Source organism: Salmo salar, chromosome 06, assembly GCF_965601325.2.
Source record: "Salmo salar chromosome 06, fSalSal1, whole genome shotgun sequence".
NCBI lineage: Eukaryota > Metazoa > Chordata > Actinopteri > Salmoniformes > Salmonidae > Salmo > Salmo salar.
The window spans coordinates 80,578,921-80,590,000 of NC_138296.1; the positions used below are offsets into that span (position 1 = coordinate 80,578,921).

Genomic DNA, 11,080 nt, shown 5'->3' on the forward strand with positions numbered 1-11,080 from the left:
GTAACTCTGGGTCTTCCTTTCCTGTGGCGATCCTCATTAGAGCCAGTTTCATCATAGCGCTTGATGGTTTTTGTGAGTGCACTTAAAGAAACTTCCAAAGTTATTGACATTTTCCAGATTGACTGACCTTCATGTCTTAAAGTAATTATTGACTGTAATTTCTCTTTGCTTATTTGAGCTGTTCTTGCCATCATATTGACTTGGTCTTTTACCAAAATGGGCTATTTCCTGTATATCCCCCCTACCTTGTCACCACACAACTGATTGGCTCAAATGCATTAAGGAAAAAAAATCCACAAATTCACTTTTAACAAGGCACACCTGTTAATTGAAATGCATTCCAGGTGTCTACCTCATGAAGCTGGTTGAGAGAATGCCGAGAGTGTGCAAAGCTGTCATCAAGGCAAATGGTGGCTATTTGAAGAATCTCAAATATAAAATATATTTGTTTAACAGTTTTTTGGTTACTACATGATTCCATGTGTTATTGCATAGTTTTTATGTCTTCATTATTATGCGACAATGTAAAAAAATTGTCAAATAAAGAAAAACCCTTGAATGAGTTGGTGTTCTTGTCACGGATCCCTCCGGAACTTTCATTACGCACACCTGTCCCCTATTCCCACTGATTAGTACTTGTATAAGTGTACCCTTTAGTTTCCTTTGGGCTGTCGATCATTGTTACAATGTCTGTTGGAGTGCTGTGCGCGCTTGGAGTGCTGTGCGCGCTTGGAGTGCTGTGCGCGCTTGGAGTGCTGTGCGCGCTTGGAGTGCTGTGCTGTGTGTTTTGGGCTTTCGTGCCCTTGTGGATTGTGCAGATGATTACGTGTCTCCTACCGTGTGTTAATCATTGTGCGCGTGTGTTATTTATTCGAGGTACTCCTCACTCTTTTGTTTTGAGTTTCTACCCTGTGTTTTGTTATGTGATTGTTTGGTCTTCGTTCCCGTGCCTTTACACGGCACGCCGTAATTTGGGCTTAATTTAAAAAACTATTATGCATTCCTGTGCCTGTCTCCCGACCCTTTATATCAACGTGACAGTTCTAAAACTTTTGACCGGTAATGTACATTTTACGTGAGTTGATGTAAAGGCATATTTACGTCTCTGTATGGACAGCAGTTATATTCTACCCTACTCTGATAAAGATAATTATAGGTTCCGTCTTCTTGTCCCTCCAGCCCAGAGAGAAGTCCCATCTCCAGACCTTGGACAGCTGTACCATGCCCCCAATGGGTAGTACTAGTGATTTGGTGTTCCTATTTGTTTTGTTCCTATGTCTTTTGATGACCCACTGTCCATATATTAAGGCAGATTATACCTGTTTGTGTATGACATCACATTTTACGTATGTTTCTGCATATGTACCAATATGTTTTAAACCTGTCAAGGGCTGAAGTGGACATCCAATCACGTTCCGGCTTATAGAAGCAGCACATCACTGTGAATGTCGCTATAAGGTCTTAAATGATAGATTTGAGAATTGTTATGTGTTTACAAACTGAAGGTTCCATCTTATATCAAACCATTTCTACTAAAGGCTGATATCCCACCTGGGTAATGGAGGGAATTTCATTTGTTAGAGAGGTGAATGTAACTACAACCAATGATGTAGCTTTATAAACAGAAGAATGAATATTAATGTCTATGTCTGAAACGCTTCTTTCAGTGGTTATTTCAGCTCAGACCACTTCTGTTTTTCTGAGACTGAGCAGAGAAAGAGAAAAAGAGGTCCTCACACCTCGTTCTTAAAAATAACATAGCTAGTAATTTCATGCTTCAAAATAATACAAATAAATATTGAGATGCATTTGCATTTTGCAACTCAGTATATCATGTATTTGTAAGATTAAAACTGAAATATATTCTTGTCTTTCAGTCTCCCTGTCCACAACAGTGACAGTAAGGTGCTCTCTACTCACTTTTGATGGAAAGTGTAACTCACACATCATTAGTGGTGTTACACTGAGCTGGTGGATGAGACAAGTACTGATCTGCAGGGAGACTCCAGATACCAGGTCACACAACATTCTCCCTGTGACTTCACTCTGTGAACATCCAGAGGGAGGACAACAACAGGAAGTGTACATGTCAGCTGACTCAAGGTGGAAATTTGACCTTCATTGACTTTGTTCTCAGGAAGGTATGTATTCTTGTTATAATCCTGTGTTATAATTTATAAATAAAGTTAACAAGATCTGTAATGACATTAAAGTGAATATCAAACCTGATCCTTTCTCCTGATATCAGTGATGAGTGAACAAACATACTGTATGTGTCTGATGAGTAATTTAAAATGAACTTACAGAATATTATTCTCCTAGTATCAGTCTACTCTTAGTATATGGCTACATTTCATTCACATCGTTTTCTTCCTTTCCTTCTTCCCTTATTCACTCCCCTTCATAGATCTCAGACGGGTGGTTTTAAGCAGTTGTTCCACGTAGTTTTCAGCCATATTTCACATATCCATTCTGACCAGAGTTAAAGAGGGCAAAAGGGAGGGAACATTCACATCTATCAGGAATGAAACACAGCCTTTACCTTTGTTGGAATCAGCAGTTAACTGGTTATTTTATCATGGGTGATTGAGGAGTAAAACTGTACTTCATTTCTACCATAACCCCTGACTTCTGACCCCTGGGTTAACCCGACAGTACCCCATGCCAGAGAGCAGGAGCCACAACTACATGTATCAGCTCTGCAAGTCTCTGGACCACATACACAGGTAATCACAGATGAGCATTAGGAGAGCGGACTCCCTTCTCATACTTGTGTGTGTCAAGGTCAAGGGTCATTTCAGTTGATTTTTCTGACATGTAACTTCTCCCCACAGTCATGGGCTCTTCCACCAGGCTGTAAAACCAGAGAACATTCTGATTAAGGTGAGACAGATTCCCATAGACAGAGATGTATTGAGTTTGGAGGAGAACTCTACTGAACCTACCATGGTGCCACTAAGAATGCCATGACAAACACTCACAGTTACATTGTTACTATAATTTGTATTCAGTCACTGTTTTATGAAAATGGATGTTCAGTAAAATGTTTCTTATCATTTGAAAGCCACACATTCCAGCCTTCATCAGCAAGCTTCATACAGTACTTGGTGGTAGGACAGTATAACACACACAGTAGTAGTATCCTGTGTCTTCTCCCCTAAACAGAAGGACACTCTGAAGCTGGGGGACTTTGGCTCGTGTTAGAGTGTTTACTCCCGCCCTACACAGAGTACATCTCTACACGTTGCTACAGAACCCCAGAGTGCCTCATAACTGACGGACACAACTCTCACAAGATGGACGTCTGGAGCGTGTCTTCTACAAGATCATCAGGTAATGATTCATTATGTATTAATGGGGTAGTAGTATCTCTTCCACTGTAGTACAGGTGTGTCTTTGAGAGTTGTATCCTCCAGTGTTCTGTCTTCAAGATCATAAGGAACCAAACCAATCACATTATACTCTGACAGACGTACCAGTGAGTTTCACCACTAGGTGGTGCCATGTAACTAGTTAAAGGGAAGTGGGATCCTCTTCTTGTCCCAAACCTAGTCACTACTTGTTTACTGTAATTTGTATGCGTCCCAATAATATCTCCTTTCTCCTGAAGAGTGCACTCGTTACTCACTACTTCCCACAAATCTAAATTCATTGAATTGGTGGAGGCATGGACTTGTGGGAGTTTCCACCACCATATTTTTTTCAAATCAGAGAAGGGAAGTGAACTAGTGCACTTCGGGAGAAAGGAGAGAACATTGGGACATCGCTTGTGTAAAGAGAGGGTGTTGAAGGGGAAGTATTATGGATGTCAGTGTACAGTAGGCTACGTGTACCACAGTTCTAGATTAGCATCTATAAGTGCCACACATGGGTTTACGTGTGTCTGAGGGGTCACCAGTCGTCTGCCATGCCTAGGGTGGTCCCCAGCACCCCCTCTCTCCAGGATCCTGCGGGCTCTGTCTGGCAGCCTGCCATGGCACAACACACACACACACTGTACATGAGTCACCACATCACACTGCATTAATACATCCCCAAGTTCAACTGTGGGCCTAGTAACATGAATAGCTTTGCTTTTCAATAGACTAGCCATGTCCCACAGTTGTTCTCTGATGACGGGGTGTTGAAGGGCGGCTCTGGAACTGACGAGATCATCAGGGTCATACTCCAGCATGAGGTTCAGCAGAGACAGAGTGCTCTCAGAGCACTGGGTTCAGCAGAGACAGAGTGCTCTCAGAACACTGGGTTCAGCTGGGACAGAGTGCTCTCAGAGCACTGGGTTCAGCTGGGACAGAGTGCTCTCAGAGCACTGGGTTCAGCTGGGACAGAGTGCTCTCGGAACACTGGGTTCAGCAGAGACAAAATGCTCTCAGAACACTGGGTTCAGCAGAGACAGAGTGCTCTCAGAACACTGGGTTCAGCAGAGACAGAGTGCTCTCAGAGCACTGGGTTCAGCAGAGACAGAGTGCTCTCAGAGCACTGGGTTCAGCAGAGACAGAGTGCTCTCAGAACACTGGGTTCAGCTGGGACAGAGTGCTCTCAGAACACTGGGTTCAGCTGGGACACACCACTACCTTTCCTCCGCTGGAAGTTGAAGGGCATCGTATGAGACCTGGCTGAAGGAGAAATATACCCTTTTTCTGAAACTGACAAAATATCACTGCTGTTGACAGTTATGTCAAAGTTAGAAGTCACTGCCTGTGCATAGCCTATCAATAACAAAGTAGCAGTAGTTATGTTAGCTAAATCATTTAGCGTCATGACAAGAGGTCTCTGCTCACGGCTTGAATTTGCAGAGGACAGCTACTTTGGGCGTTCCAGGGGCATCGTGGATCTTTGAGCCCTGGTCCAGCTCGTTTGACCCAGGAGAGAGAGGCCAGAGGCTGCAAGAGACAGGAAGAGGTGGAGGGTTTTGCATAATCAAACTGAGAGGGTGGAGGCGGGGTTACACGTATAAACCTTGCTGTCTGTCTCTCCAACATTTGCAACATTGTTTCAATATTCAAATTGGATCTCCAGCTGCCCCATAGTAATGAACGTGTCGGGAGGAGACAGACAGGCAGGCAGCGTTTCTCAGCCAGTCGAAATCATGAATCAGCTGGCATCATTTTTACTGATATATACAAATAAATGTCAATTGAAAAAAGGTACAATGAAACGAAGTGCAGTTAGTTTGCAGTCTTTCCTGCTTCAGTTTGAAATGATTGTGTTAGCTGTGTTGTTAGCTAGGTCCTCTGAACAAGTGTCCTGACGAGAGAGCACATTTCTAAGCCAGGTGAAATCGCACCTCATTAGCTCATTGTTATGGATGTATCCAAATAAATTTCACTAGAAAACAGCTTAAACAAATGTGGCTACTGTTGTTATTCTGGCTGCACTGTTTGACGTGACTGTAAGTTAGCCTTGTTGGCTAGCATTAAGCAAGGGGTAAGAAGTTACCAGCCAGTTGGGCAATGGAACATTTAGAACGAACGACTGGGTCGCGTCCATAGAAACAGAACAAAAATACTTAATGACTGGGTCACGTCTCTGGCAACCGAACCGATAGAATGAACGGCCAGCCGGCTTCAGTAGCAACCTTAGATTTGTGTCAGGACTATATCTTGTGAAAGGATGAAATAGTATGAATACATTTATCAAAATAACATTTAATGAAAATATGTCAATCCTTATTTGAATATGTTCGTAATCTATTGTATAAAAGTGGTTTGCCCCAACAACACCTGTGCCAATACATCCTCCAAATACCAGCTTCTCTGGCATTATCACTTAAATATTGTACTTGTTAGTTGATTTCACAGGCATATTTCCATCTCTGGTTGGACAAAAGTTATATTCTATCCTATTCTGATAAAGATGATGTCTTGTCCCTCCAGCCCAGAGGGGAGTCCCATCGCCAGGCCATCGACAGCTGTACCATCCCCCCCATAGGACCAGTGGAGGGGGACACAGAGACCCAAAACAGACTGCTCACTACTCCCAGGCCCATAATGCTGGTGGTGTGGGAGGTGAAGACACAATGTGGTTTAATACAGGTTCCAATAAACGCTCAGTTCAGCTCTTTTAGAGCCACAGCTAAACTACTAAACAGTTGGTCCAACAGACTTGTGTTCAGCCTCAAGACTGATTTCATTTGAATTAACTACTAGGTCTCATGTGCCCATACAATACTACTAAAACAAATGGTACTGAAGCTAAACTCATGAGAAACATTTAGAGGAAAGTCCTCTGGTGACTGACTGTCCATTCAGCCCACTAGTAAAAGACTGGAGGTCAGAGACAAGGTCTGTCAAAGCTGTTTAATAGGAGTCACACTGTGAAAAAAAAAAAACACTCCCACTGTTAGACCTTGGAGAATCCTTCCACTGCCTACCTGGGTGCATCACACCCTCCCTCTTCAGGGAGGTGAAACGTTCAGGGGAGAATTTCCCAAAAGCTTCGTAGCGCTAAGATCATGCTTATAGATGTCCATTGTCAGCAATGGTTTGAAGATGACCTTAGAGCTACAAAGCTTTAAGGAATGTAATGAATAGACAATTAGATTCCCTATTCTACATGAGAGATATTCCCATATCTTTTTCAGCCAATACATTTCGATGTGAACGTGTAACTCCCCTGAGCTAGCCCCAGCACTCATACCACCATCAAGTATTGATGTTCATGAAGTGTCAGTTGTCTGGTTCACACATTTATCATCAGTCCTGTCGTCATAACTCCTGTACCGCCATAGTCCACACAACCATAACACCAGTTCAGTCATATTTGTTATATACTAGGTAGGTAAGTGAATTCACACGTTTAGAGTACTGGTGCCTATTAATGGGTGAGAGACCTGTCAGCAGTAGTCTTCCATGTTTTACCTGAGCTCTGAGTGATGGCTGAATTAGACAGCTCCTATCTTAGCCTATGGCCCGGTCCTAAATCAACCTCTAGAACCTGTGCCCTTGTGCAAATCTGAGAGGATTGGATAGGTATATAAGCAATATAGTGAACATTTAATCAAGTGTTTCAGGGAAATGGGGTGCTATATCTACCTACATAATCCAGGTCTCTGCAAGGGCATAGGGTGTAGGGGTGGTTTTGGGAGTGGACATACCTGTCTACATAGTGGTCTGCAGCGACAGGCTAGCTTTCAGCACTACCTATTAGATAAAGAGGTTTCCATGGAGACAAACATATCATTAAGAAAAATACACCTGAATTCTCTTTATGTACAACAGAAAAGCAAAAACAACCTGCATATTCAAGATTAATTTTTAATATTATATATTTTTCTGCATTAGAAATCACTATTTTCTGAAATGAAGAACTTCCAACTGGTGTAATAATGATAATTTCACCCATAATTCATCAAAGTACAATATTTACATATAATACAGAGGCCATTTTCAAATCTGAAATAATATTAAAATAAATGTTCAATAGATATAAAAAGGTTCATTCTATTTATATTTTTAACAACCTTGTCAGGGGAGTCCTTGCACACTCCAAAATTGTAAAGCCATTCTCTAACTATTAAGTGCAAACAATTCTCATTTTCTTCCTTCTTTAAAACCCTATGATTGCAGCATCCAGACAGAGATACCTCGCATCAACCCAAGTGCATCCAAAGGCTGTCTTCAAATATCTTGTTTTTGTCCCATTATAATTATGAATTAAAAATGAACACAGAACAGTAAGAAAAAAAATTATCAGTGCAAAATACTCAAGCTGTGATGTTCTGATTGAAATTAAAAACGCTTTCTTTTCTTCTTGTAGTTAAAGGAAGCGAACTCCTCCGGTCTCCCTTTGCTGTGAACATGAGATCAAACTGCACCAGGGTTAGTCAGGGATGAGGGACTAGTGAGAAGAGATAGCACCTGTCCCTAAACAGCCCCTAACCCCTAGGCACTGAGGTAGATCTGAGGACTGGATATGGGAAGAAATGTGGCTACTACCATATTGATTAAACCTATCCAAGTCTTTCAGATCTACACAAAATGTCAGAGGTAGTAGTGGCTAGGGGTTTGTTTCTGGACCGGGCTAAGCTATTAGAGTCTGAAAACAAGCCGGAGCTCTTCCAGGGTTTGTTTCTGGACCAGGCTAGAAAAGGTTGAGGGGGAACAGAGGTGGAAACAAATAAAATGCAGCCCTGCCAGCCTCCTGTCCCTGAACAACCGTTTCAATGCTCATGGACCATTTCAAGCTTTCTGCATGATCCTTTAAACCCCATTCAGACTGTGGGCCTCTCTACCTACCCTCACTGGCCCACGTAAGCTATCTATCCTTCTATCTAAAGATGAACAGAATGAAAAGAGACCTTCAGTGGTGGTGAAGGTGTGAGAGTGAGAGTGAAGAACAGCGCTACTGGGCTATGGCGAGGTGTGGCCAGGACATCCTGTCCCGTCTGTCTGTGGTCTGGTGGAGCTTGGTTTAGTTTAGCAGCACTAGCACCAGGGCTATACTACAGTCCCACTAGGAGAGTTGGTCGGGTTCTGAGATGGCAGTAAGCCCTGCAGAGGAGGAGAGGGGAATGGGTTAGAGGAGGAGAGACTTTTTGGACCCTCAGAAAGGAAAAACAATGTTAATTTAAACTTCTCATCAATGTGAAACAGTAGGTTACATCATCATCATAAATGTTTTTAGCGCCAAAACAAATCCATAACATTTCTAAATGGCCAATTAAGATCCTGGATTGATAACCATCACAGTGGGCAAAAGAGGATGCTGCATCAAACCTAAACTGCCAATCAATAGTCAATCAACATTTTCAGAGATCTATGAGAAGTGTCTAGTCTAGGTGACAGATGTCAAACTATAGTGTCTAGAGGAAGATCTCAATTGCATACTCCTTGCGTCCTCATCTCCTTCTCAAACCCCATTGGAGGAGAAGGTCAGAGGGGCGGGACCTCTGGCTTTCTCATCCAATAGGTTTCGAGAAGGAGGCGAGGAGGATGCAATTGAGTTCTTCCCTAGGGGTTGGAAGTGTCTAGGGGTCTAGACTCACCATTTTCCCAGGCCTGGCATAGTGTTGAAAGGGGTAGGGGCTAGGGGTCTAGACTCACCATTTTCCCAGGCCTGGCATAGTGTTGAAAGGGGTAGGGGCTAGGGGTCTAGACTCACCATTTTCCCAGGCCTGGCATAGTGTTGAAAGGGGTAGGGACTAGGGGTCTAGACTCACCATTTTCCCAGGCCTGGCATAGTGTTGAAAGGGGTAGGGGCTAGGGGTCTAGACTCACCACTTTCCCGGGCCTGGCATAGTGTTGAAAGGGGTAGGGGCTAGGGGTCTAGACTCACCACTTTCCCGGGCCTGGCCCATGTGCAAATGAAGCCCTCCTGGCAGGCTGTGACCAGACAGTCCTCCAGGAAGATTAACACAGTGAGTCTCTCATGAGCAATCTTCTTACACACCAGTGGCTCCAGCAGAGGAACCTCCTCCATGCGCGGGCACAGCAGCGTGCCCAGAGTCTTAGCAGCGTCCGCCTTGGCCGTCCGCGCCGCAGAGCTCAGTTGATTGAGCTTGTCACTGCTCTTGCTGCTGATGTGGCCCATGCTGTGGTTGCGTTTGTGGTCCTTCTCGTGGCGCTCCTTGCGTGTGTCGTGCAGCGACAGCGTGGCAAACTTGCTGACCCCGGTGGCGATGAAGGCGCTGTCGATGATGCTGCTTCCTTTGCTGCTCATGTGGCTGTTAGGCGTGGTGCTGCCCCCTGCGGGGCCAGTGGAGTGCGGCAGGCTGTTGGAGCGCGGCAGGGGGGCAGGGATTGAGTTAGAGAGGGCGCCACTGTTACCACTGCTACTGCTCACGGTGTTGTTGCCATTGGTGCCAGGTGGGTTAGTAGGGTTAGTAGTAGTAGCAGCAGTAGTAGTAGTAGCAGCAGTAGAGGCCGACCCAGTAGCCGGGGGGCTGGTGGCACTCATAACGTTTGTGTGAGTTCTGGTACGTGACAGGGGCAGGTGGGGGAACAAGATGTCCTCAGTCAGGTCCCACAGACACAGCTGGGTGTCCTGTCCCACCGAGCCGAAGCGATAGGTCACGCTGACCGGCCTGCCGTCTGTAGAGTTCCTCTTGGAGAGATGCGATTGGGAGCTGTTGGCCCGGTCTCGCCCACCTGCAAAATGGATCTGCTCGTGGAACTCCTCGTCGCTCCCGCTGAACTCTGCGGGCGGGTCGCTGTCCTCCACGCTGGTCGTACAGTGGTCGAACGCCACTACGCTCACCCACGACTTGTGGCCGTGGCCCCTGGCAATCACCCTACAGTCTGAGAAGGACCAGACTGTCACCAGGTCATCCTCCCCCCCAGCCACTATGTAGCGTCCGTCCGGACTCCAGCACACACACAGCAGTCCACCGAAGTAGCTCTTCATGGTGCCGTGCAGCTCGGCCGCGTCAAAGCCGAACACGCGCAGGAAGCCGTCCTGACTGGCGCACGCCAGGAACTTCCCATCGGGGGAGAAGGCGAACTCGTTGAGTGCTCCCTCACCCACCGTCCAGCGCAGTAGGGGGTTGCGGGCCGACTTGCTCTTGCAGGTGTGCACGGCGTAGCCATCGCCCTGTTTGAGGAGCTGGTAGTGGGGTGGCGTGGTGCCACAGGTGTGCTCTACGTTGTACAGGTACAGGCTGCCGCTGGAGTGAGCCACCAGGAAGAGGCTCTCTGAGCCAGGGACCCACCGCACACACGTCACACCAGACTTGTCTATGAGTCTCTGAGGGTAAGAGAGGGAGAGACATAGACGTGAGTGTTTTAAACAGAGGACATGCTACCTGAACCGGTCTATGTTCCAATAGCCACACTACTGTAACACCTAAACGGATGCCCAACACATCGTGTGGATATGGGAACGGAACCGTCATATTCTAATTTCACATTTGAGAACAGTTTCCTCCCAGCAGAGGATAGTCAACCACATACATTGATACTCAACCACAGGACACCAATCTTAACCAGTCTGGTGAAGTGAACCCACCTCCTCATTGAAGAGCTTGCTGGTCTCCTTCTTGATAGGGTCGATGAGCTGCACCTGGCCAGCCGAGAAGCCCACCAGCAGGGAGACGCTCTCCGCCGTGGCCGTGAGGGGGTTGAAGTCATGACACGTGGGCTGC

General features: G+C 45.6%; 1 protein-coding gene across 3 annotated transcripts in view; it reads right to left on the reverse strand.

Moving 5' to 3' along the window:
- Window positions 1-6,285: 6,285 nt before the first annotated feature.
- The window catches only part of LOC106608138 (WD repeat-containing protein 20), a 12,096-nt gene continuing 7,301 nt past the window's right edge, over window positions 6,286-11,080 (reverse strand). The window contains exons 2-4 of one of the 3 annotated variants that reach the window (XM_082977004.1): window positions 10,945-11,080; window positions 9,219-10,683; window positions 6,286-8,492 (exon numbers count right to left, since the gene is read on the reverse strand). The exon at window positions 10,945-11,080 is cut by the window's right edge and continues 47 nt beyond it. In XM_082977004.1, coding sequence (XP_082833130.1) covers window positions 9,259-10,683; window positions 10,945-11,080 — 1,561 coding nt within the window. In that variant the 3' untranslated portion in view covers window positions 6,286-8,492; window positions 9,219-9,258. The remainder of the gene's footprint in view (window positions 8,493-9,218; window positions 10,684-10,944) is intronic. The other 2 variants (XM_045721019.2, XM_014205882.3) reach the window with 2 other exon arrangements.